Source organism: Chlorocebus sabaeus, chromosome 10 (genome assembly GCF_047675955.1).
Source record: "Chlorocebus sabaeus isolate Y175 chromosome 10, mChlSab1.0.hap1, whole genome shotgun sequence".
Classification (NCBI taxonomy): domain Eukaryota; kingdom Metazoa; phylum Chordata; class Mammalia; order Primates; family Cercopithecidae; genus Chlorocebus; species Chlorocebus sabaeus.
In genome coordinates, this window is record NC_132913.1 from 69,440,596 (window position 1) to 69,468,581 (window position 27,986).

General features: G+C 37.1%; 1 protein-coding gene across 9 annotated transcripts in view; it reads right to left on the reverse strand.

The window, feature by feature from the left end:
- PDE1A (phosphodiesterase 1A) overlaps positions 1-27,986 on the reverse strand; it is a 389,378-nt gene that overhangs the window by 17,331 nt on the left and 344,061 nt on the right. For 5 of the 9 annotated variants that reach the window (XM_073019855.1, XM_073019854.1, XM_038001881.2 and 2 more), the window contains 3 exons: positions 27,889-27,970; positions 25,361-25,484; positions 24,785-24,972 (listed from right to left, as the gene is read on the reverse strand). In XM_073019855.1, the coding sequence (XP_072875956.1) occupies positions 24,785-24,972; positions 25,361-25,484; positions 27,889-27,970 (394 nt within the window). Of the gene's footprint in view, positions 1-564; positions 2,891-22,146; positions 22,382-24,784; positions 24,973-25,360; positions 25,485-27,888; positions 27,971-27,986 lie in introns of those variants that run through there. The other 4 variants (XM_007965549.3, XM_038001882.2, XM_007965552.3 and 1 more) reach the window with 3 other exon arrangements.

Below are 27,986 nucleotides of genomic sequence, written 5' to 3' on the forward strand. Positions count from 1 at the left end.
TTCTGGGGAGGATGAGAGAAGAGTCAGGAAAGTAAGTTTCCTTTGATTTTTTTCTCTTCATTTTTTTCATGGAGACTAAATCCACTTGCAATCTTTACCAACCTAAATAATATTCACCATGTAGAGCAGTTGTTACTATTACCCTGTCCTGTGATGAAGGTCAATGGGAAACTACAACCACTCAATATAGGCTGGACTGTGAATTGCCCAGACTCTTCAGGAATGAAGGTTTGGGTCACCCTGCCAGGTAAAGAACCATGACCAGCTGAGGTGCTTACTGAAGGCAAAGGGAATACAGAATGGGTAGTAGAAGACATGTATAAATACCATATACAGCCATGTGGCCAGATACAGAAATGAGGACTGTAACTTTCACAAGTGTTTCCTATTTGGTTAAGAATACATTTGTATATATATTAAAATGTCTTAAGCAAGTATCTTTGTTTTCTTTTCTCTCTTTTTCCTTTATCACATAACATAAGATTTATTGACAATGTCAGCCTTTGAATATTGTTAATTTTATAATTTTATATCAGATTTGAGTTGCAGGAGATCAGAAGAGTAAACAATACTCATGAACTTTATCTTTTCTTCTGAGAATGGGATTAATACATGTTGACTTGTAAACAGGATAGTTTTACCATGTTGGACAGAATTATGACCTTTTTATAGTCTTCATTTGGAGATTAGGTGTGGTTTAAAGAGGCGCATAATGGGTGCCAAGCTGGCAAGGGATAGACTTGTGATGGGTAATTTTACGTACCAACTTGACTGGATTGAGGGATGCCTAGATGGCTAGTGAAGCATTGTTTTGGGGTGTGCCTAGGTGACTGTTTCCAGAGAAGATTAACCCATGAGTCAGTGGACTGAGAGAGAAGACCTACCCTGAATGTGGGCGGGCACCATCCAATCAGCTGGGGTAGCAACTGGGACAAAGCAGGTAGAAAAAGGGAGACACTCAGCTTGCTCTGGCTTTCTCTCTCTCCCTTTCTGAGTAGGAAACTTCCATCACAGAAGGTGCTGTTTATCCTCCTTCCCTTGGACATTCAGCTCCAGGTTCTTCAGCCTTTGGACCCTGAGACTTGTACAAACAGCCTCCTGGGAGCGGGGTGGTCTAAGGCCTTCAGCCTCAGGCTGGGGCTCCACTGTTCACTTTCCTGGTTTCTAGGCTTTTGAATTTGGACTGAGTCAAGCCACCAGCTTTTCTGCCTCTCCAGCTTACAGATGGCCCATCATGGGACTTTGCCTTTGTGACTGCATGAGGCAATTCTCCCTAATACATTTCATTCTACATGTATTCCTTATTGTTTCTGTCCCTCTAGAGAACCTTGACTAATCTGATGATATTTTATAGACAAGTTTTCCACCTCCCATGAGAAGGCAAGGACAGATAGAAGAAATAAATACACTTATTTGTGAAATACATTATTCAGTACTGGACATCAGCCATTCTTAGCTAATTAATTATTGGAGTGCTCCTACTAGTCTAGCTTAGTTAACTATTAAGTAAACTGATAACAGTAAAAGAAGATGTAGGAAAGCAGCTCTTAAAAACCAGACTTTTTCTAGGAAGAAATAACTTAGCTAACCTTAAGCTGAATTATGTAGAAAACAAGTCAATTTCAAATCCAACAAAAACAGTACAATAAACCGTATATGTTCTGAGAGACCAAAATAAATGCCCACTTATTAACTAAGATGAACCCTAAGGTTAAGGAAACAAAAGTTACTTTCAGGTTGAGTGTTGAGAGCTTGACTGTCATGGAAACTTCCTAAATTCCTATGGCTACAAGAAAAACCACACTCTTGCTAAACTCCTTAACAATAAGAGATATCAGAAAAATTGTCAGACCCTTCCTAACTGATTTATAGCCCACACCACTACAACTTTAAGAAGACTGAGGGCCAATCTTACATTCTTTCCTGAGAAGTAACTGAAGATCTCAAGCCAGTTTTGGCCAGCTTGCAGAGACTGTCCATAAACCGTCTTTGTATCCTATATTTCTTTAACAGAAAGAGCCAAATTCCTCCTCACTTTAATGCTAAATCCTCACCCCAGAATAAACATGGGATGTACATTACATATATGTTTACCTATTGGGCATGTGCTTGACTCCGCTAATAAATATGTATAGCTTTTTCCCCAAACCTGCTAAATATGTGTGCCTCCATTGTGTAATACAGACTCTATGAGGCAACTACCCTTTCCCTCTTAGAAGAGAGAGCATCTTTGGTACACACTGGAGACTGTCTCTTCCCAATTTGCAAACTGATATTGCCAGTAAAACTCACCTTTCTACTATTTGACCAACCTGGTGGGTTTTTGGATGATACATTTCATCCCTGCCATTCACTCTCACTATAATATAAATATGTTTTCAAAGATATCTATCCCTTAGGACAAATGGTAGAATTAATGTAAAAGATAATTTTTTAAAAATTTGCACTACCTTTCTGACGGTTTAGAAAAGGGACAATCTAAGGTGAAAACAGGTGGACTAGGCTTTATTGTAGAAATGACAGAATTAGCAGTTAGTTGCTCAAAGAAAATTTATTGGCACTCGGTAAAGACAAATGCCACAAAATCCCATTGAAACAGATATTTGAAAGCACAAGGTGCTGCTGTAGCCACTAGATGAATCTGTTCGATAGTGGTTGAGCCCGGTGAATTAAGGAGTTTACAGCTGTTATTTATATGGCTCATGATGCTTATTGAGCAATCTGCAAAAATGGATTCCCTTTCTCACACAGGACAAGGTAGATTTCCAGCAAGCATATCAAAATTGCCAAGTCTTTTGGTCAAATTAGAGCTGCCACCTTTTGCATGAGGTTTTACTTAAAGGTGTTTACTGATGGATAAACTCACACTTCTGTGAACTGGTTCTTGCTTCTGAAAAAAAAAAGGGGGTACTTATTTTAATAATTTAGAGAAAATGCTGTAAAGAAGTTGTGAAAAAATTGTAATTCTCATTTATAATCAGCCATGATTGTAAAAAATTACTGTGGTAAAATTATGAAGAGAAACATAGTTGACATATTTTCCTTAATTTTTAATATACTTTGCTTTTGCTATTGAAACTTTTATTCATCAGTGGTGATCTTAAGATGATTCATTTTTTTATAATTCAACTTACTTTTTACTCTACTTGAATTATTGCCTGGATTCCTATAGAGTCCAACTCTAGTTATCATCAACTAGAGCAGACACTCTCAGAATCTAATGAGAGATTATCTTGAAACCTATTAATATTGTCTGCTAACAAATAGTATGCAAATACTTGGATGTAGAATTTTATTATGTAAAGAAATGATATTCTACCTGTGATTTATTTTCAAAATAAAATAGAATAAAATCATGTTTCCTTTTCCTTTATCCACAGAAAATATCTTTCTCCTATTAAAAAATGTTGAAATATGCTAACAACAATAAAGTTTCTGATTGAATTACAGACCTGGAAGGGCTAATGCTGTCACATAGGTTATAACATGATTTTCAGGTGGAATTGTGCTCTATCATTCCTTAATCTCCTGAAAAGGCATCAAGAAAATTATTAAGTCTTGTGTGCATGTGTGTATGTGTATGTGTATGTGTGTGTATCTGACAAGTTATAATCATTCCCAATATAATCTTAATTTTTTGTAATTTAATATAAATATCATGAATAATTTAACTCATAAGCATTTGGTAAACTCATAAGCATTAAGATGAACTATAGAAGGACAATTTTGGCTACATGTGGGTTTTAGAACAATCCTAAACTCATTGAAATTAGGTTTCTTCTCTTTACTATTTACCAGACTTCATATTGATTCCATTTCCAGTTTAGTAGAGTTAGGGAAATACACTTTTAAGGAAAGAATATTGTACATTGAAAAAAACATACTGAAACATAAATGCTGAAAGTTATACCATAAGAATTAGTTATATTTATTTATTTGCACACAAATGTGGCATAGATTTTGTGTATCAACACAATAAACGTCATAAACTCTGAGTGATACAACTAAAATAATAGTAAAGACAGTATTGGCTAAATTGTTAATCATAACAATGAGATATGACACAGAGAAAGAAAAAAATCTGTAATACTCAATAAGGACCATCTGCTAGGGTTCCCGTTAAACAAATGGGAGGGACAAAATGCATACCTTGGATGAAGAGGATTAGTGGAATCTTCTGGAAATAACTTCTAATATCCTGACTATATCTAACTATGAGCAAACATCTCAGAGTTACTCCAAGACAGTTGAGCTTCACAGACCACCCCTACTCATAAATTTAGTATAGAGTACATCATCTGATAACTCATCTTCCTACCAACCCAGATCCTTTCTTGTCCTAGTCCTGCCACTCTTGGGAAAACATTTTATCATCACCAAGCCAGCTAGTAATCTCTATGGGAATGCGGGCATGCTCCCTCTACTTTCTTTCTTACTTTTGTCATCCATGCAAATACAGTGGATGGGGCACACACACACACACACACACACACACACACACACATTCTTCCTCTCTCTCTCTGTCTTTTTCATACACACACATAGACTCACACACACAATATCACTTAAAATATCCTTAAGTTCTGCTGCTGTCAGAATCCTTCCATCAGTAGATTCGGAGCACACTTTTTGCTCTGGAGGGAAGTTTAGAGAATTTAACTAAACCAACCCATCATAATTAACTTATAGAACATGATACAGGTTACTGTTTTTGAATTTGAGCAAAATAGATGAAAAGCCCCACCTTTTCAAAAATTAATTTTGTGATGTTAGGCAAATAATTTAGGTTCTCTGAGTGAGCTTCACTTTTGTCAGACTAAAATTCTTTTCTTGTACAGTTAGCTGTAATTTTTTTTGTATAGATGGCCAATGGGTAAATAAATAAATGATATAAAATTTCACTCCCAAATTCATAATTTTCAACTTTTAAAAATAAAAATATCTGTGAGATATAACTAATCTTATGAGCACATGTATAAGCTCATTGGATAAATTGTGCTAAGATTAAACAGAAGTAGATTTGATGAAGCAATTATGCTAGTCTTTGGGTAAGGCTTCACAGGAAATTCTTTCCTCTTTCTGTCTTTACTCCTACCATGTAGCTATACCATAGAATTTTCTGTGTGCTATATGAAACCGTGAAAAGAAATGAGAAAGTTAGATTCATTTGTAATACTTGTATACACCTGTGATGGAGACTTACTTCATTGCCTTAGACCTCAGTTCTCACCTTGGATTTAGATATGATAATATCTAAATTGTGGGGTTATTTGTCTGACTAAACGGGATAGTGACTGTAATAAAACTCAGTATATTTCCTGGAACATAAACATGTAGTTAGTATAATATGAATCTACATTTGATTTGGCATTGACACCAACATAATTACAAAGATCATTTACAATACATAATACACAATATTGCATTTTAAGAATATAAACAATATATAAAGTTTAATTAGTGAACTATCATAATATATTAAAATACTATGCTAATCATAAGGCAAATTTGATCTTTTAATAATGTTAATACTTTCCCATCAATTTTAAATGTTTCTCTTACTTCTAGTGAAAAACACTCCTAGTTTTGTTTTTAAATTTTTTAACCAGTGATATAAAACCTATTCCCATTTTTTTGTTTCCTACTGAGAAAATTTATGAGCTTTTCTAGCAAAAACATAATTTAAATAAACCATAAAATGTTAAAAAAAAAAAAAAAAGCAACCATCTAACTCAATAACTCGTGATATTTTCTAATTACAAATATAGGTCATAGGTACAGTGATTAAGATTTTGAAAAATGTCCTGAGGGTAATGAGGAAATTAATATTTTTAGAAATTCTAATGAAGTTGAAAATAACAGACAAATCATGATCAACCCAGACAATATGCAGCATTGCATATTATGTAGGGTACATGATTTTTGTTTGAAGAATTATAGATGTCATTTTAGGGAAACCATCAGGCTTTTGCTTTGTTGAACTGATTAATCTTTAGACCAGAACTAAATTGTTCTGAAAAATTGGGAGTATTTTAGAAGCAGAATGAGAAGAGAGATGGACGGAGACCTGAAATCAAGAGGAACAGAAACCTATAGGTTTTGGAGAGAGAAGAGAAGAGTGGTGACAAAAGAAGGGATTTCTGTTCTTCAAGGTGTAAGGTTAAGACAACAGAGCTTTCAATAATTTGGAAGTACTTTTAGTACTTGGAGCTGGGCCAGTTATTGGGGGTATATGACAAAGTCTTGAGTCTGTCCTTGGTGTGAGCATTACACATGAACCCAGTCAAATTCTGGTCACACATCAAACTCCTATTAGATGAGAGCGGCACCAGAATGAGAGAACTGTCTCTGAGAGCTGTTCCATACCTTGTACCCAAAGACTTTAGTTTACTCTGCCCTATCATCTCTGTTCGACAGTGCATCATCCAACCCAATACTCCCTTCCCCATTATTACCTCTACTTCCCAAATTTCCATACTTCCTGTCCCAGAGTTTTCAGAAGCCACAAAACTCCCATGCACTCTTGCATGCATTACTTATATTGCAAAGTACAATTAGAGCAAATGACTAGGTTTGAGGTATCAGAAAACATAGCAAATGCAGACATAAAACATGAGCAGAAACTTTTGGGGAACAACTCTTACATTCAGTTTGCCCTTTTGTGATTTATTAGATTTTTAAGGTCATTTAGCTAACAAACAAAAACATAGTACCAAATAGTGGGTAATACTATTTCATTTATGTGGACTCACCATTAACATCAGACTTCCACAAAGTGGAAACAACTTTCCTCTAATCAACATTGACAGAGCTCTTACCTAGCCCTGAGTAGGAGGCACCAGAAATCACCTCTTGACTTCTGCTCTCAAGAAAAAAAGGTGATAGGCATTTGTTTGCATTGGTACATAGGGGGTCTCTATAAATATTTTTGTAATGACTTGATTAGTGGTTCTCAACCTTTTGTCAAAATCCATAGTTTTTACATTTGAAACATACTCCAATCATATCTCATAATACACAGTGGCTCTCATTGCATAGAGAAATGGTGCATGCACCCAAAGCAGAATGCCAGAACCTCGATAAGCCATGTGTAGTTAAATGTCCTGTCCAGCTCCACTCTCTTACTAGAACTCTAATTTGGGTAGGCCTCCTGCAAATGCATTTCTCACTTCTTATTTTGATCATGTAGAACATGATCTGAAGACGAAGCTGAAGAGGTTAAATTGGAAATAGGAACAATAAAGGAAATGTATAATATAATAATTCATTTAATTTACTAATAATTTAAAAAATATAAAATTACTAACATGATCTCATTTAAACTTCTAATTACATTTTGAACCATAATTAGAGAATGATAGCAAGCTCTAGTTTTTATTTCTGAAAGACTTTGTTTTCCTCTGTTTGATTATTTGTCCCTTTTGAAATCTAAAATGTACATGTATATTCTCTCAGAATTGCTTAGGATTCAGTTCTGGGAACTTAGAAGTTATAATGTAAAGTGAAGTAGGCTTTACATGAAGGGTTTTGATTGAATTAAAAAGATAGTGGAAAGGAATAGCAAATATTTTACGAACACATGCCTTATAAACACAACTTTTTAAAGTAATTCAATACAAAGCAACATTGACATGTTTTCGTTACTTTTAAAAAATCAATTTTTACTTTCTCTAAGCAACAGATGTGGAAGAGTGAGGCCCACTGGTGAGTACTAATAGGCATTGCTGGCAAACAGAAAAAAAAAAATGTGCTCAGAAAGCTCACAGAGACACACGAGATAAAAACTACAGATAAATACCACAGGGGAATGTAGGTCTTTGAGAGTCACTGCTCTGTAACTGGTTTGGGTGGGGTGCCAAGGCTAACACTGCTATTCATTCTCCCTGAGCAGCTTGTTATCTAGCAGTACTAAACGTGATTAGAAAATATTCACTGAAAAAGCCTCTCTAAGTGTCCACAGAATCAGAGCTTGGGAATGGAGCCAGAAGCCATTCAGCCTTATTTCCTGATGACGTCCATGGACACAGACCTAGGTTTTTCACAGAGAAGCAAAGGAGGAGTATAAAGGTGGTACTCAGATTGATTACTTATTTATTATTCCAATAACAACTTTTTCACATGCACTGAAAGCAAAAGGAAGACTCAGCCTGATTCAAACTGTGATACTTTTAAGAAGGAGCAAGAGAAACTCTGAGAGTCAATTAGGGGAGGGTAAAACAACTGTTTCTTGCATTTATTTTAAAAGTTCTCTACATTACACACTGTACAAAAAGAAGGGCAAATTCACTATTTATACGCTGTTACAGTCCTCAAGTTTTTAAGCTGGCTTTTATAATCCTTTAAGTATTTTCTTGGAAGAAATAGTTTACATAATTCAATTAACACCTTAAGATTGTTCTACACGTTGCATAAAACAGAACAGGTTGTCTCATTTGTTTTATATTTATTTTATTTTTATTATACTTTAAGTTCTGGGATACATGTGCAGAATGTGTAGGTTTGTTACAGAAGTATACACATGCCATGGTGATTTGCTGCACCCATCAACCCGTCATCTACATTAGGTATTTCTCTTAATGCTATCCCTCCCCTAGCCCACCACCCTCTGACAGGCCCTGGTGTATGATGTTCCCTTCCCTGTATCCATGTGTTCTCATTGTTCAACTCCCACTTATGAGTGATAACATGCTGTATTTGGTTTTCTGTTCCTGTGTTAGTTTGCTGAGAATGATGGTCTCCAGCTTCATCCAAGTCCCTGCAAAGGACATGAACTCAACCTTTTTAATGGCTGCATAGTATTCCATTGAGTATATGTGCCACATTTTCTTCATCCAGTTTATCATTGATGGGCATTTGGGTTGGTTCCAAGTCTTTGCTATTGTGAACAGTGATACAATAAACATACATATGCATGTATCTTTATAGTAGAATGATTTATAACCCTTTGGATACATACCCAGTAATGGGAATGCTGGGTCAAATGGTGTTTCTAGTTCTAGGTCCTTGAGGAATCACCACACTGTCTTCCACAATGATTGAACTAATTTACACTCCCACCAACAGTGTAAAAGCATTCCTATTTCTCCACATCCTCTCTAGTATCTGTTGTTTCCTGATTTTTTAATGATTGCCATTCTAAGTGGTGTGAGATGGTATCTCATTGTGGTTTCGGTTTGTGTTTCTCTAACGACCAGTGACGATGAGCTTTTTTTCATATGTTTGTTGGCCACATAAATGTCTTCCTTTGAAAAGTGTCTGTTTGTATCCTTCACCCACTTTTTGATGGGGTTGTTTGTTTGTTTGTTTGTAAATTTGTTTAAGTTCTTTATAGATTCTGGATATTAACCCTTTGTCAGATGGATAGATTGCAAAAATTTTCTCCCATTCTGTAGGTTGTCTGTTCACTCTGATGGTAGTTTCTTTTGATGATAGTTTCTTTTGCTATGCAGAAGCTCTTTAGTTTTGTATAAAGTGTAAGGAAGGGGTCCAGTTTCAGTTTTCTGCATATGGCTAGCCAGTTTTCCCAGCACCATTTATTAAATAAGGAATCCTTTCCCTATTGCTTTTGTGAGGGTTGTCAAAGATCAGATGGTTGTAGATGTGTGGCGTTATTTCTGAGGCCTCTGTTCTGTTCCATTGGTCTATATATCTGTTTTGGTACCAGTTTCATGCTGTTGTGATTACTGTAGCCTTGTAGTATAGTTTGAAGTCAGGTAGCATGATGCCTCCAGCTTTGTTCTTTCATTCGGATTTCCCCATAATAAAAAATGTCTCTTTTGTTGCTCAGTTTCCTCCTGAAGTATGTCTTTGACATTATTAACCTCAATGGATATAAAATTATACGTTTAATTTGTATCACATGATTCAGTTCCATCACATTAAATCACTTATTTAAAAGAAATGATAAGAAATTATAATTAATTATAATTAAATTATATAATGAAATTATAATAATTTATAGAAATTATAATAAATTGAAAGAAATTATAATTAAAAGAAAAAATAAGCTTCTAATCATTTTTCTGTAAAGTGATGAAACATACTTGATAAATGTTCTTTGAATAATAGTATTTTAAATACACTTAATTTAGTAATCACACACTGTTTTTCACTTCTCCCCTGAAACAACTGCAAAAGCTTATTGTGTGTCTTGATGAGCTGATACTGTGAATTATTAGCTGATCTGGTTTTGTTTCTACTTGTTTGTTATCACAGGCTCATGCCTATTTAGACAAGGAGACACAGGGGTTGTTACCAAGCTACCCCAGAAACAAAGGCATCTATCCTTTGTCTTCAAATTCAAAAGCCACATCCATGCATGGCTAAAAGGTTTTTGGAAAATACTTAATCAAGTTCTACCTTCCCACCCATACTTGCAGAGGGGATCCAGGTTTCTCACTCCCTGGACCTGGATCTAGGTTTTCCCCAAGAGAAGCAAAAAGGGGTATGAAGGTGCCATTCAAATTGGAGGAGGGAAAAGTTTAACTCCTTACCCTTCCAGTGACATTTTTTTCACCCCCTATGAAACCAAAAGTAAGGTATAAGGGAGAAAAGAGTTGGAAGATTCAAGAGACTTAGACAGTTGCAGTCTCTGAGACGGAACCTGCTCTCTGAATTTGGCCATCCCTGTGCTTTTTGAGTTATTTCCGAGAGGAAAGCAAGAAAGAATTCTGAGAAAAAGTCAGGGATCCAGGGGTTAGAGAAGATCTTTGTCATGTTCCCTTATCCAGCATTCTGAACAAGGTGGATGTTCTCAGCGTGCAAGGAATAGAGGAGGGGCGACTGTGTAGAATGTCAGGGCAGGAGAGCCTGAGAGAGTGCCTGCAGTATTCAGTCAACCCCAGTGACTCTGTGATGTGAAGAGCAGCCTGTCCTTCAGCCCTGAGAAGTACAATGAGAAGGAGAATAAAAGAGAGCAAGCAAGCTGTGGCAATCAAAGATGTGGGGACCTGCATTGGCGAAGCAAGGGGTCAGAGTCAGAAGGTAATACAAGCCAAAAACCAATGGGGGCTGTCTGTCTGGAAAGATGCGAGAGAGGCCAGAGGTCAAGCAAGGACCTGATGCTCATCTGAAATCCATTAATACCACGACGCTAGTCCCCAGGGACTGCAACACCATCTAAAGAAGGAGGAAAGAGAGGTCAGAAACGCTGGATTGACCAGGCTTACTCTGATTCAGTCAAAACACTTAAATGATAAGTTTTTATTTTCTTCAAACAGGTAGCATGGGGACATAGCTAGAAACTATGTTTGGTCATAGAGAAATAATGAAAGGTATATTATTTATGCACCTGATTTGTGGCCTAAGGATATGATATGTACAGACTGAAACAAAATACTAATATTTAAAAAATGTTTGCGCAGTATTTGGATTTTTTTCCTGTCTCATGTTTTCTGCAAAATCCAGAAAATTCCTGCTGAAACAGAACAACATTTGTGTTGTCACGGATAAATTTTAAAAAGCATCTTTTTGAGTGGAAAGCAATTCATAAAGGAATATATATGGCACAGTTCCATTTATACTGTTTTAAAACAGACAAAACTAAACTATACATTGTTTAAAATTATACAAAGAGGGGTAACAGCTTAAAAAAAGAATGATTATCACAAAATTCAAAATAGTAATCAGCTCACGGGTGGAAGAGATGGAAATAAATGATTAGAGAAGGCATCGAGAGGACTCCAAGGGCATGGCAAGATCATGTATTTCATATTTTGGGGTCTAGATGGTAGATTTTCTACCTCTCTCCTTCCTTCTTCCCTTCTCCTCCTTTCTCCACCCCCTCCTCTCTCTCTCCCTCCCTCCCTCTTGCTCTCTCTCTCTCTTTCTTCCCCACCTACTGCAGATAATCATTTGAATTCCTACTTCGTGCCAGTCTCTGTTCAAAGAGCTTGGGATACATCAGAGATAGAAACAACATCCTTTTTTTAAATGAACCTTATTTTTAAGGGGGTGAAACAGATAATAAAAATGAAGCATAATAGGTCAACTATTTATAAGCTAGACAGGAATAAATGCCATGGGAAAGTACTTGAGGAGGAAATCAGAAGGGCAAGGGAGGGCTGTGAGTGGAATTTGAAATTTTTTGCCAGCCTTGCTGACAAGGTTACAATGTAAGCTAGACTTGAAGGAGGACAGGGAAGCAGCCTCATAGTATTTGGGGGTAAAATGTTTCTGACAGAGAAATGCTGTAAAAAACTCCTACAGCAGGAAATACCTGATGTGTTGAAAGAAAGACAAGAAGGAAACAGTGTGGAGGTTAACGTGGCTGGGGTAGATACAAAAGCCAGCGAGGGGAGGATAAACGGGAAATTGAATAAGCCAGATAAGGAGTTGGAGACAGACATGGCTCATACAGGGCCTTGTGGACAGCAGTGTGGTGCAGCTGGCCCCTACAGGCTCATCAGATCGGACTGTTACTTTTCAGGAATGTTTGCAAGCTGGTTGTTAAAGACATTCATTATTAAAAATTAAATTACGTAAGTTTAGAATTAAATTATATTTAAAAGAAAGATAATAAATGTTTATCAGTAAAACTCACCATTGCCTAATTATTTTGAGGCATGGTACTGTTATCTATGTCTTGAGGTTAAGACATGTCCTGATATGTCTGCCATATCTGTATGATGGAAATATATGATGTGCACATCTTTTCCCAGCTCCACGCTCAGACACATCATATTGATAGCTTGAAACTGGTCACGATGGGAGTGTTTACACCATGGATATCATCAAAAGTTATGGATCAAGTCTTAACTTATTGTTTTATTATTGTTTAAAATGATGGAGATAATGTTTAAAATAGAGATTAAATTTAAACATGTATCATATCTTTAGCTATTACATTATAAATAACATATGATTTGAGAAAGTTTTTCTAGTATTCAAAACCAATATCAAATCAAATGACCAAGAAGTTGTTTCCATTTTTCATGAACAAGTCAAGTTCTGACCTATGTCTTCTATGCTTTCATCATTTTTTTTTTTTTTTTTTTTTTTTTTTTTTGAGATGGAGTCTGGCTCTGTCGCCCAGGCTGGAGTGCAGTGGCCGGATCTCAACTCACTGCAAGCTCCGCTTCCCGGGTTTACATCATTCTCCTGCCTCAGCCTCCCAAGTAGCTGGGACTACAGGCGCCCGCCACCTCGCCCGGCTAGTTTTTTGTATTTTTAGTAGAGACGGGGTTTCACCGGGTCTCGATCTCCTGACCTCGTGATCCACCCGTCTCGGCCTCCCAAAGTGCTGGGATTACAGGCTTGAGCCACCGCGCCCGGCCTCACTTTCATCATATTTTTAGAGACAGGGTATCTCTGTGGTGCTCAGACTGGTCTTGAACTTCTGGCCTCAGCCTCCCAAAGCACTAGGATTGTAAGCATGGATAACTGTGCCTGGCCTTTAACATTTTTTTTCCAGGGACGAGGTCTCACTCTGTTGCCCAGGCTGGAATACAGTGGTGCAATCATGGCTCACTGCATCTTGGAACTCCTGGGCTCAAGTGATCCTCCTGCCTTGGCCTCTGTAGTCACTGGGATTGCAGGTAGGCAGCACCACACCTGGTTCTATACTTCTGGCATAAATGAAATATCAACCAACATTCATTTCTAAACTATACTCATTTTTCAGTAGCAATCATAAATGACTATGGACAAAATAATTTGGCAAAAGTCAACAAAAAGCATTCTTTGAGAATCAGCTATATAAAATTTACAATAAAGGGTATTGTATATTTTATTATTATTGTAAATTATATGTTATACATTCTTTTTATCAGTAAAATATATAATAAACTTGCATATATGAATGTTTTGTGTGTATGCATACACACACACACACACACACACACACACACACACACACATATATATATACAGGCCACTAATGAAAATGAGCTACATTTATGTGACCCTATAAAATTTAGACATTGTTTTTCTGTATATGATTTCCTTTGTTATTAGGGGGTATTTATCATCCTACTGGTCCAGTATAAGCAAAAGTGCTCTGATTTTTCCCTCAAATTCCATAGGTATCTTCCTCTCAAAGCTGCTTCTTAGATCTTCAAGAATCTGGAGCAAACTTCTTAGATCTTCAAGAATATGGTCAAGGATTCATGAGAGTGTCTGCTTCCTTGAGTAGTGAACTTTCATTATGGCCAATGTTATTATCTCCATAATTACATATGTTGAGGCCAAGAAAGCTTACATGATTTGCCTGGGACTTTATGGGTGTAAATAGAAGGGAGGGACAATTCTCATTATTGCCCTCCACCTGCCTCACTAGAAGAATAGCCACGCACCCGCTTAAAATCTCCTGTTAGCTCTTCAGCAGTGCAGAAAAGGGTGCAGACTTAAGATGCTGAGAAATGCTGAACTGATGAAAATATTTTCCTCACCGTAAGTGGATAAAATTAAGCAAAAAAGGAAACAGTTGGGGGATGATGAAAAGCATTGTTTTACTTTTTGAAAAGCACCTTGTCAAAAATGTGTCTACATACAACATTCTTAGACAGATCTTCCAAGCTCCTTAATAGAAGAGTTACTGAATAAAATTCTTCTTTAAAAAAGTTTTGGTATTAATGATGACCCAGGAGCCTCATACCTTGGAGCCTAAGGATCTACAATCTCTCACTGCTCTAGGACTAGGGAGATGTTTCTGTGATATCTGTGAAATATAGCTTAAGAGTTAATATGATGACCAAACATCTGGAATTCTCTTCAAAGCCCGGATGCTTAATTAATATTCCAAAGCTCTAAACATCATATGACCTGCTTATTTTCATCTCAATACAATTGTAATAAAGAAACTTTCATTTTCAGCATATAAGACTAGAAGTGGTAGGTACTGGAAAATTAAAATGGTAATATCTGATACTCACTGACTTTAAAATTGATGACTATTTCAGTAGACGTACTTTAATAGCTTATCATTTTAAAATTTTTATGCAATATTTCATAAATGAATTATATATGCATATATAAAGCACATGTGTTAGACATAATCATGATGATAAAATGAACTTTTGTGTGTCTAGTGCCCAATCTAGGAAGTAAAATTCTACTTATTTCTAAATAAAAAACTCATCCTACTCCCTAGAACCATTCTGAATATTTCAAAAAAGTCCTTTAGTTTTATCATATACATATTCTCAAACCTATTCTTTAGTTTTTAAACTTTCTACAAATGGAATCTTGCTATATTTCAACAGTTTGCTTACTTTTTAAAATTTTACTTTAAGTTCTGGGATATACATGCAGAATGTGCAGGTTACGTAGGTATACATGTGCCATGGTGATTTGCTGCACCTATCAACCCATCATCTAGGTTTTAAGCCCCGCATGCATCGGGCATTTGTCCTAATGTTCTCCCTCTCCCTGCCCCCCACTCCTGACAAGCCCTGGTGTGTGTTATTCCTCTCCCTGTGTCCATGTGTTCTCACTGTTCAATTCCCACTATGAGTGAGAACATGTGTTGTTTGATTTTCTGTTCCTGTGTTAGTTTGATGAGGATGATGGCTCCCAGCTTCATCCATGTCCCTGCAAAAGACATGATCTCATTCTTTTTTATGGCTTCATAGTATTCTATGGTGTATATGTGCCACATTTTCTTTAACCAATCTATAATTGATGGGCATTTTGATTGATTCCATGTCTTTGCTAGATGGGTAGATTGCAAATATTTTCTCCCATTCTGTAGGTTGCCTGTTCACTCTGATGATAGTTTCTTTCGCAATGCAGAAGCTCCTTAGTTTAGTTAGATCCCATTTGTCAATTTTGGTTTTTGTTGCAATTGCTTTTGGTGTTTTTGTAATGAAGTCTTTGCCCATGCCTATGTCCTGAATGGTATTGCCTAGGTTTTCTTTCAGGGTTTTTATGGTTTTGGGTTTTACATTTAAGTCCTTAATCCATCTTGAGTTAATTTTTGTATAAGGTGTAAGGAAAGAGTTCAGTTTCAGTTTTCTGTATATGGCTAGCCAGTTTCCCCAGCACCATTTATTAAATAGGAAATCCTTTTCCCATTGCTTGTTTTTGTAAGGATTGTTGAAGATCAGATGGTTGTAGATGTGTGGTGTTATTTCTGAGGTCTCTGTTCTGTTCCATTGGTCTATATATTTGTTTTGGTATCAGTACCATGCTGTTTTGGTTACCGTAGCCTTGTAGTATAGTTTGAAGTCAGGTAGTGTGATGCCTCCAGCTTTGTTCTTTTTGCTCAGGATTGTCTTAGCTATATGGACTCCTTTTTGGTTCTGTATGAAATTTAAAGTAGTTTTTTCTAATTCTGCGAAGAATGTCAATGGTAGTTTGATGGAAATAGCATTGAATCTATAAATTCCTTTGGACAGTATGGCCATTTTCATGATATTTGTTCTTCTTATCCATGAGTATGGTATGATTTTCCATTTGTTTGTGTCCTCTTTTTTCCTTGAAGAACGGTTTGTAGTTCTCCTTGAACAGGTCCTTCACATCCCTCGTTAGCTGTATTTTTAGGCATTTTATTCTCTTTGTAGCAATTGTGAATGGGAGTTCATTCATTCATGATTTGGCTCTCTCCTCGTCTATTGCTGGGGTATATAAATGCTTGTAATTTTTACACATTTATTTTGTATATCGAGACTTTATTGAAGTTGCTTATCAGCTTAAAGAGTTTTGGGGCTGAGGTGATGGGGTTTTCCAAATATAGAATCATGTCATCTGCAAACAGAGACAATTTGACTTCCTCTCTTCCTATTTGAATAGACTTTATTTCTTTCTCTTGCCTGATTGCCCTGGCCAGAACTTCTAGGACTACGTTGAATAGGAGTGGTGAGAGAGGGCATCCTTGTCTTGTGCCAGTTTTCAAAGGGAATGGTTCCAGCTTTTGCCCCTTCAGTATGATATTGGCTGTGGGTTTATCATAAATAGCTCTTATTATTTTGAAATACGTTCTACCAATACCTAATTTATTGAGAGTTTTTTAACATGAAGGGATGTTGAATTTTATAAAAAGCCTTTCTGCATCTATTGAGATAATCATGTGGTTTTTGTCATTGGTTCTGTTTATGTGATGGATTATGTTTATTGCATCCCAGGGATAAAGCTGACTTGATCATGGTGGATAAGCTCTTTGAAGTGCTGCTGGATTCAGTTTGCCAGTATTTTATTGAGGATTTTTGCATTGATGTTCATCAGGAATATTCATCTGAAATTTTCTTTTTTTTTGTTGTGTCTCTGCCAGGTTTTAGTAATAGGATGATGCTGGCCTCATAAGATGAGTTAGGGAGGATTCCCTGCTTTTCAATTGTTTGGAATAGTTTCAGAAGGAATGGTACCTGCTCCTCTTTGTACCCTTGGTAGAATTTGGCTGTGAATCCATCTGGTCCTGGGTATTTTCTGGTTGGTAGGCTATTAATTACTGCCTCAATTTCAAAACTTGTTTTTGGTCTGTTCAAGGATTTCGAGTCTTCCTGGTTAAGTCTTGGGAGAGTATATGTGTCTGAAAATTGATCAATTTCTTCTAGTTTGTTTGCACAGAGGTGTTTAGAGTATTCTCTGATGGTAGTTTGTATTTCTGTGGGATCAGTGGTTATATCCCTTTATCATCTTTTATCATGTCTATGTTGTTTTTCTCTCTTTTCTTCTTTATTAGTCTAGCCAGCAGTCCACCTATTTTCTTAATTTTTTTGAAAAAGCAGCTCCTGGATTCATTGTGTTTTTGATGGGTTTTTCATGTTCTATCTCCTTCAGTTCTGCTCTGATCTTAGTTATTTATTGACTTCTGCTAGCTTTTGAATTGATTGCTCTTGCTTTCCTAGTTCTTTTAATTGTGATGTTAGGGTGTTGATTTGAGATCTTTCTAGCTTTCTGATGTGGGCATTTAGTGCTATAAATTTCCCTCTTAATACGGTTTTAGCTGTGTCCCAGAGATTCTGGTACATTGTTTCTTCATTCTCATTGGTTTCAAAGAACTTCTTGATTTCTGCCTTAATTTCATTATTTACCCAGGAGTCATTCAGGAGCAGGTTGTTCAATTTCCATGTAGTTGTGTGGTTTTGTGTGAGTTTCTTAATCCTGAGTTCTAATTTGATACCACTGTGGTCCGAGAGACTGTTTGTTATTATTTAAGTTCTTTTTCATTTGCTGAGGAGTGTTTTACTTACAATTGTGTGGTCAATTTTAGAATACTGAGAAGAATGTATATTCTGTTGATTTGTGGTGGAAAGTTTGGTAGATGTCTATTATGTCCACTTGATCCAGAGCTGAGTTCAAGTCCTGAATATCCTTGTTAATTTTGTCTCGTTGAACTGTCTAATATTGACAGTGGGCTGTTAAAGTCTCCCACTATTATTGTGTGGGAATCTAAGTGTCTTTATAGGTCTCTAAGAACTTGTTTTGTGATCCGGGTGCTCCTGTATTGGGTTCACATATATTTAGGATAGTTAGCTCTTCTTGTTGAATTGATCCCTTTACCATTATGTAATGGCCTTCTTTGTCTTTTATGATCTTTGTTGGTTTCAAGTCTGTTTTCCATTTTTTAATTATCTTTCTTGAGTTAGAGTCTTGCTCTGTCACCAGGCTGGAGTGCAGCCTCAATCTTGGCTCATTGCAAGCTCCGCCTCCCAGGTTCAAGTGATTCTCCTGCCTCAACCTCCTGAGTAGCTGGGATTACAGGCACACGCCACCATGCCCAGCTAATTTTTGTATTTTTAGTAGATTTGGGGTTTCACCATGTTGACCAGGATGGTCTCCATCTCCTGACCTCGTGGCCCATCTGCCTCAGCCTCCCAAAGTGCTGGGATTACAGATGTGAGCCACGCGCTGGCCCTCAAGTCTGTTTTATCAGAGACTAGGATTGCAACCCCTGCTTTCTTTGCTTGGTGAATTTTCCTCCATTCCTTTATTTTGAGGTTATGTGTGTCTTTGCACATGAGATGGATCTCCTGAATACAGCACACCATTGGGTCTTGATTCTTTATCCAATTTGACAGTCTGTGTCTTTTAATTGGGGCATTTGGCCCATTTACATTTAAGGTTGATATTGTTATATGTGAATTTGATTCTGTCGCCATGATACTAGCTGGTTATTTTGCAAACTAGTTGATGTAGTTTCTTCCTACTGTCGTTGGTCTTTATATTTTGGTGTGTTTTTGCAGTGCCTGATACTGGTTTTTCCTTTCTATATTTAGTGCTTCCTTCAGGAACTCTTGCAAGGGAGGCCTGGTGGTGGTGAAATCCGTTAGTATTTGCTTGTCTGCAAAGGATTTTATTTTTCCTTCTCCTGTGAATCTTCATTTGACTGGATATGAAATTCTGGGTTGAAAAATTCTTATCTTTAAGACTGCTGAATATTGAATATTGTATATTGCTCCCACTTTCTTCTGACTTGTAGGGTTTCTGCTGAGAGATCTGCTGTTAGTCTGATGAGCTTCCTTTTATAGGTGACCTGACCTTTTTCTCTGGCTGCCCTTAACATTTTTTCCTATGTTTCAACCTTGGAGAATCTGATAATTATGTGCCCTGGCGTTGATCTTCCCATGGAGTATCTTAGTGGTGTTCTCTGTATTTCCTGAATTTTAATGTTGGCCTGTCTTGCTAGGTTGGGTAAGTTCTCCTGGATAATATCCTGAAGTGTGTTTTCCAACTTGATTCCATTCTCCCAGTCTCTTTCAGGTACTCCAATTAATCACAGCTTCAGTCTCTTCACCCAGTCCCACATTTCTCAGAGGTTTTGTTCATTGCTTTTCATTAGTTTTTCTCTAATCTTGTCTGCATGCCTTATTTCAGCAAGATGATCTTCAAACTCTGATATCTTTTCTTCTGCTTGATTTATTCAGCTATTGATAATTGTATATGCTTCACGATGTTCTTGTGCTGTGTTTTCATCTCCATCAGGTCATTTATGTTCCTTTCTAAACTGGTTATTCTAGTTAGCAGCTCCTGTAACCTTTTATCAAGGTTCTTAGCTTCTTTGCACTGGGTTAGAACATGCTCCTTTAGCTCAGCAGAGTTTGTTATTACCCATCTTCTGAAGCCTACTTCTGTCAATTAATCCATCTCATTCTCTGTCCAGTTCTGTGTCCTTGCTGGAGCAGTGTCACAATCATTTGGAGGAGAAGAGGCATTCTGGCCTTTGGAATTTTCAGCGTTTTTGCACTGTTTCTTCCTCATCTTCCTCATTTTCCAGGTCATCTTCATGACTGGATTTATCTACCTTTGATCTTTGAGGCTGATAACCTTTGGATGGGGTTTTGTGGGAGGTCATTTTTGTTGATGCTTTTGTTATTGTTGCTTTCTGTTTGTTAGTTTTTCTTCTAACAGTTAGATCCCTCTTCTGCAGGTCTGCTGCAGTTTGATGGGAGTCCACTTCAGACCCTGTCACCAATGGAGGTTGCAGAACATCAAAGATTGCTGTCTGCTTCTTCCTCTGGAAGCTTCAGCTCTCCTGGATGAGGTGTCTGTTGACCCATTGGGAGGTCCCTCCCAGTCAAGAGGCACAAGGTCAGGAACCTGCTTGAGGAAGCAGTCTGTCCCTTGGCAGAGCTGATGCACTGTGCTGAGAGAATCGCCCTTGTTAGGGTCAGCTGCTCTCTTCAGAGCCAGCAGACAGGAAAGATTAAATCAGTGGAACCTGCAACTGCAGCCTCCTCTCCCCTCAGGTGCTCTGTCCCAGGGAGTTGAGAGTCCTGTCTGTAAGCCCCTGACTGGAGCTGCTGGATTTCCTGCAGAGATGCCCTGCCCAGTGAGGAGGAACCTAGAGAAGCAGGCTGGGCACAGCCGCTTTGCTGCGTTGTGGTGAATTTTGCTTAGTCCAAACCTCCCAGACTCCTTCGCACTGTCAGAGGAAAACCACCTACTAAAGTCCAGCAGTTTGCTTATTTTGCACAACACTGTGTCTTTCATTCCTGTTGGTGATTAGTTAAATTTTAACAGTTTTATGCTGTTCCATAATATGTACATACTATAGTATATAAATCAATTTTACTGTTTTTTCCACTTTATTTTGCACTCGTGAACAATGCTGCTATGAATATTTTAGACACGTCTTTGATGCGTATGCGCAAAAGTCTCTCTGGGGTAAAAATACAGAGGTAAAATTGTCGAGAAGTATGGCACATGCATCTTTAAATTTCCTACAGAGTGCCAAATTGTTCCATGAAATGATTATATAATTTTACCTATATACAAGTAATGTGTAAGAAAACCAAAAAACCTGGCATCATTCTTGATTCTTCTCTTCACTTTGTTTCCTACATCTAATCTGATAGCAAATCCTATCAGTTCAGCTTTCAAAATACCTGGATATCCAGAATCCAATCTCTTTTTGCTTACCCTCCTTCTACTCATGCATACTGGTTTAAGCCACAGTCTTTATGTATCTAGAAATTATACACCCTCTCAACCATTACTACCTGGTCTAAGCTCCCATACTTCTCCTGGGTTATGAACAACAGCCTTCTTGCTGATCTCCTTGTTTCTATTTTTACTACCCAAACAAAAGAATATTTTCCATTCTGTAGCAGAGTAATCCTTTTGAAACCTCAGTTCATATCAATCAACTTTTTTTCTCAAAACTCTACATTTGATTTCCTGTCTTTCTTGGGCCAAAACCAAAGGTCAGGCACCACATTGCCCACCCATCATATTACCTACATTATTCCTACTTGTTCAATTTCTTCCTGCTTCACTGCCCTTCTTATTGTTTCTGGCATGTCAGGCAAGCTCGGTCTCCTAGATAATGTGCTAGCCAATACCTTTGTTTAAAAATTTGTTACCCCCCACTCTCCCAGACCTCTCCATGGTTCTCTTTCTAACCTCCGTTGTGTATTTATTTAAATTATTTCTTCCTCAGTGAAGCTTTTCCTTACTGGCTTATTATAGAGAAAGTATCCCCAATTTCCATAGTAATTAGATTTTCTTAATCTGGTAATGTCTTTAATTTTCTTTATTTCTGAATAGTTTTGCTGGATTTAGAATTCAGCATTAGGGATACCCCTAGTTACTATATAGTAGCCCTATAACCCTTATTTCTAGAACACATGGCAGAAACATAATAAATAATAGTTATAGTAATAACAGCAAACTCATATAGCACTTAGTACTCTAGACACTTCTAAGCAAATTATATTAATAAATTCATTTAATTCTCTTAAAACCTATGGTGAAGAGGAAGACTTCCTGCTATAGTGATGTAAAGAAGTCGAGTATTTTCTCTTCTTAAAAAAAGAGTGTAAAACTGGACAGCATTAATAAAAACAACTGTTCAATGACTCTGGAAATCAATCAAAAGGACACAATAATTTGAGAAACATTTATTCTTGAAAAATTCTTGGACATTCAGGTAAAAATAGCAGGAGCCTGTGACCTCCTTGCCTGAAGTTACTCCCACTCCTCCATCTTCCTCTCCAACTCTGACCTGGGAATGGAAGCAAAAGCCAACCTTCCTGCTGGATGTGGTAGAATCAACTTGGAATGGGAAAGAAGCAAGTAATTCTGGTTACTTGAACATAAAATGGTGAATCTGCTTAGACTCGATGGGAAAAGTCCCAAGCTTTGCCAGGCTAAGGTTGGGGTGCAAGTTGGGGTAAATGGTAGACCAGCAGGATTTCATAGAAAAATCCTAGAAATTAGAGAGCCATAGAGAGGCCTTTATATAGTCAGTTTTAAAATTGATCTAAAAAAATTCAAGACAAGTTTTTAAAATATGTTTTTAAAATTAAAATAATTTTGAAGAATTAAAGGAAAATATGCTAACAATGAATGAAAATATAAAATATCAACAGAGAAATAGACATTATAAAAAATAAGCAAATGGAAATAATAAAATTGAAAAAAAGTAGCTGAGATAAAAAGTTAAATCAGTGAAATCAACAGTAGGATTGAGGTGGCAGAGAAAGAAACAGTAAACTTGAAGATAAATCATTAGAAAACAGCCAATCAAAAATGAATGAAGAAGGAAGGAAGGAAGGAAGGAAGGAAGGAAGGAAGGAAAGAAGGAAGGACAATTAAAGAAATTGACAGAGATCCAGAGCATCCGGGACAATTTCCAGAATCCTAAGTTACGCATAACAGGATCTTCAGAAAGAGAGAACAGAGAAAAAGAGGCAGAAGAAAAACATTGAACAAAATGGCAGAAAGCTTCCCAAATTTGATGCAAATTATTAATGTATGGATTTAAGAAGCTCAATGAACACTAAGTAGAATATTGAAAAAAAAAAAACCTAGATATATCATCATCAAATTGCTGAAAGTCAAAATAAAGTCTAGAAAACAGAAAGAAAAAAATAAGACTCAGTACAGCAACAATACAATTTATTTTTGGTCAACATTGTATCAGAAACTACGGAAGCCAGAGGCAATAGAATGACACATTGAAAGTGCTAACAGAAAAAAAAAAATCATTCAACAGTTCTAAATCAAGTAAAATTATTCATAAATAAAAGTAAGATACAGACATTCCCAGATTAAGAAAATCTAATTGTCAGCATAACTGTGTTATAAGAAAATACTTAAGGAAATACTCCAGTGTGAAGAGAAATGACACCAAATAGTGGCTCAGACACACAGGAAGAAATGAAGAACATCATAATGGCAAATATGTGAGAACATATAAAAGATTGAATATATGAATGTGTGTGTCTGTCATCTGTCAAGTTCTGCAGGAATTAATGTGTTATTTCTGGCTCTCTGATCTATTCCTGAGGTCCATCTTATTATCTCTGCATCACAGTCACACTGACTTTATTACTTCAGTATAAGAGTAAATTCTGATATACGGCAAGTGCTCTTCTTTTATTATCCTTCGGGATCGTCTTGACTATTCTTAGCTATTTGCAATACTATATAGATTTTAGGATCAATTTGTTAAATTCCATGAAAAATATATTGGAATTTTCACTGGAAACATGTTATATCTATGGTTGACTTTTGGGATAATTGAAAACTTTTCAATATTGTGTTCCTCTGACTATAAATATGATTTAACACTCTATTTTGATGTTATATTATGCATTTTAAGAAAAATAAGTTTATTCCTGAGTATATTAAAGCTGCAAAAAGCACAAGGAAAAAAAATTCTGGCTGAAAAAATAACTACAAAGACCCTGGAGTATTTTAAACTTCCAAGAGGCCATTGTGCAGGAGTGTAGTGTATGAGGGAGACAGAGCTGTGGGAATGAGTGTGAGAAGAGGCAGGGGCCAGATCTGGATATAAAAGCTAATTCCTGCACGAAAGATAATAATTGTTTGGATACCGACTCACAAACCTACTAAATGGACTAGTTAATTTGAAGCAGCTAATATGTCAGAAATAACTATAGCTACCTTCCCATCGATTTCTGTGGTGGTTGATTACTAATGATTTCCCCAATTCTTGTCAAAATTCTGAGTCTAAAAAGCAACTTAGTGAAACAGAAAAAAACACACCCAAGTCTCTGACATGAAGTGATAACACCTTTAATGCAACACAAAAGCTACTTGCCAAGTAAAATCCAGGCTGGAAAGCACCTCTATGAAAGCACAGGAGTCTATATTGTACCACAAAGTTTTGTCACCATTTCATTATCTCATCTTTCAGTATCTAGTTTGCCACCACCCACTGATGCACATATCTGCAGCCCATGTGGCACAAACCAGAGCCTCTTTTTATCTAATAAATGAGCCAACTTTCTCATGAATAATCAAAGAGTAGCCAAATTCCAAATGCCATCAAGGGCTTACACATTCTATAGAAGAAGAAATCTAGAAGAAGTAATTCAAACTCTTAGAGGAGAAGTGAAGACAGAGAGAGATGGCAGTAAAGCCTCATAAACAACACTACCTTGTGCAGCTAACTCTTTCCACCTCTCTTTGTTCTGCTGAATGATGTCCACCAGGTTGTTCTTGAAGCTCTTCAGGTCCACTGCTGCAAGGGAGTAGTCTGAGGAATAGGACCCATCGCTCATGGAACCTTTTGCATTTGGTCGTCTTAGTGCATCAGCAATGTGTAACCCCACAATGGTGGTTGAGCTAACAGTAACAACCAAACAAACCAAAGAACACCATCAGGATATGGGGTGAATGAGGAAAACCTGAAAAACTTTACAAAACCGACTAGAAAAGCAGGGTAGTAGATGGTCAGCACAAGTTCTGAGCACGTGGCAGCTGCTCACCTCCTTTCTCTCCCACCCCACACTGGATTCTCCTTAGTACACACCTTAGTATTTCATATTTTGTGTATTAAACTTCAGTTCTCAAAGGCAAATGCAATATAATATAAAGCCACTAGGTGGCAATACTCCCTAATAATTCTTGTGAGAATTCTCTGCCTAGATGTGAGACATATAGATAATCATTAAGGCAAAGGTTACTAAACATCACAAAGATGAAAAATGATGCAAAAAAGAAAATATCATACCCGCCTGCCACATAGGAAGTAGTAGTTTCGGCTTTTGAGGCTTCCTCTATAAGAGGAATAACAATTTTCTCTGTTGAGTCTGTCAGAAGAGAAAATGTTGGCTCTACTATGAAATCGATGAAACCTACAAAAGCCAAAATGAAGAGAGAGAGACAGAGAGAAATTCAAGTGTTACAATTTCCTGAATTCTGAAATCAGAAATAATGAAGAGCCTCTCACAATCCTGGGATAGCGAGTATCAACTAAAATACTGGTTCTGCTTACCCTTTGTATTGTTTTAATCTAATAACAATCTTTAGAGATGGTTCAACTGCTCTATAAAATAGTACTTGAAGCCATGGAAGTGACGCAATTTAAGCTTGTTAACTCAAATATATTGACTTTTCTATTTACTATTCAGCCTTAAATAATACACTATTGCTAACAATAAATTTAGATCCAATGATAGTGACTATAGTTTCCTCTCAACAACAGGGATCATTATCCTTTTTGAAAGCACATCATGTACATTTTGGATTTCATTATTTACTAACAAGAAATCGTATCTAAGCTCCAAAGAAATTAAATAATTGAAGGTTTTTCTCAGGTAACAGGATGACAATTGCTTTTTGTTTCTTACTATATCAGTCAGAGCTTTCTGCCAGTGTGTTAATATTTCAAATTGCTGTTTATTATTCTCTGGATGTAAAGTGTTAGTTCACAGCATGTGGGTGTGTTCTGTCAAATCAGTGAAGAGAAAAGTAACATCTCTGGGAGACAGCATTAATCCCACCACTTTGAGATGTCAGTATTGAATGAAGACTTTTACATTTAAAGTACTCATCAAGATAGAAAATGACACACAGAGAAAAGGGCATCATTGTCCTCTGGAAGCATTTTCCATCCCGTGTTTAGGCAGAGGAGGAGACAACAACCTATTCTAAGGTCTGTGTACATGGCAATATCCCAGATCCCAGGACAGCTGTGGGTGCCTCAAGTCAAGAATTTGTTGTTGGAAACACATCTGAGAGCAATGGACTACCACCTGAATAAAGAAGAATAGCTGGAGGGGGGCTTTTTAAGTGATAATGTCCTGTAAAGTATGCACATTTAAAGATTGTCCATCCGATGCTTGGATAAAAGTAATTCACATTTCAAGTAACTGGATTACTTACGATGTATAATAAGACACATTTTTAATTTAATAAAACTTCCATAGTTTTAATGGATGCCTTCATGTTAAATCAGTGTTAACTGACCACCCAGGGTACTATTTTAAGTTCTATCTATGTTCTTTTGTGTGTGTGTGTGAGAAGGAGTCTCGCTCTGTCGCCCACGCTGGAGTGCAGTGGCGCGATCTCGGCTCACTGCAACCTCTGCCTCCTGGGTTCAAGTGATTCTCCTGCCTCAGCCTCCCGAGTAGCTGGGATTACAGGTGCCCGCCACCACGCCTGGCTAATCTTTTGTATTTTTTACTAGAGACGGGGTTTCACCATGTTAGTCAGGATGGTCTCGATTTCCTGACTCGTGATCTGCCCGCCTCGGCCTCCCAAAGTTCTGGGAATACAGGTGTGAGCCACTGCGTCCGGCCAGTTTTGTCTATGTTCTTAAATGCCTGAGATGTGTAGACTGTCAACTGGGGCATCACCTTTACTAACATGGCTGCAATTTATATTACAGCAACAAGCCTCAGAAACTTCCATTCGTAGCTTGCCACATCAGGTCCTTAGCCTGCCACATTTACACTTACTAAGCAAGAATAGGCACCTGTGTTATGGTCTCTAGAAAAACAGCTGTTGAAACGTGGATGGGAAGGGGAAGAGGGCGGAGCACGCAGCTTTCCCACAGCTGACTGCCCCAAAGCTTTGTGATGGGTGGTGCCGCAGCATAACTACACAGGTAAGAAGTGATCCTTGTGTTTATTGATCGTATTGTTCAGTAACAAAAATGCTGGCTCAGCGAATAATTATTACAAGTATTTGAGTCATGCAACACAGCAATAATATGTTTTAATAATGAACTGGACTTGAAGTCCCCAACCCAAATACAGATGATAAGAATGAATGTGGTTGGGAGCATTATCATTTTGCAAATTTCCTGTTGTTGGTTAATCTATTCACATCATGACAGAAAATTTTTCCAAATGAAATGTGCACTACTATATTAAGCATACCATGGAAACTTAGTGATAGAACAAGTGCACTAATATTTTCATTGAGTTGACCTCTATCTAAAGAATTAAATTACAGAAAACCGTAATCAGCAATAAAATAACATAAAATAGTCTCCCACACAAGACAATGTTATATTTTGTAAAAGGGTTAGAACCATGGTAACAATTACATTTACTGTTACTTTATTGAATTCATTTTGTGAAAATGCTTCAATAATTCTTATTCAGCACCATAGAGATCCATTTAAAAATCAAATGTGTCGTGAATATGGAGTGAGGTTTTCATGGAAGTTACCCCTTTGAACAACATGGTTTACACATTTGAAAACTGACAAGCACACACTCACTTTCCGCCACCACAAATCATCGGTATTACCTATTTGTGACTGGGCCACCATGGTTGACTTCCGATCACAAAGTGGGGAAAAGGGAAGCCCTAATTCAGCTTCTTTATCTCCCTGGAGAAAGAAAAGC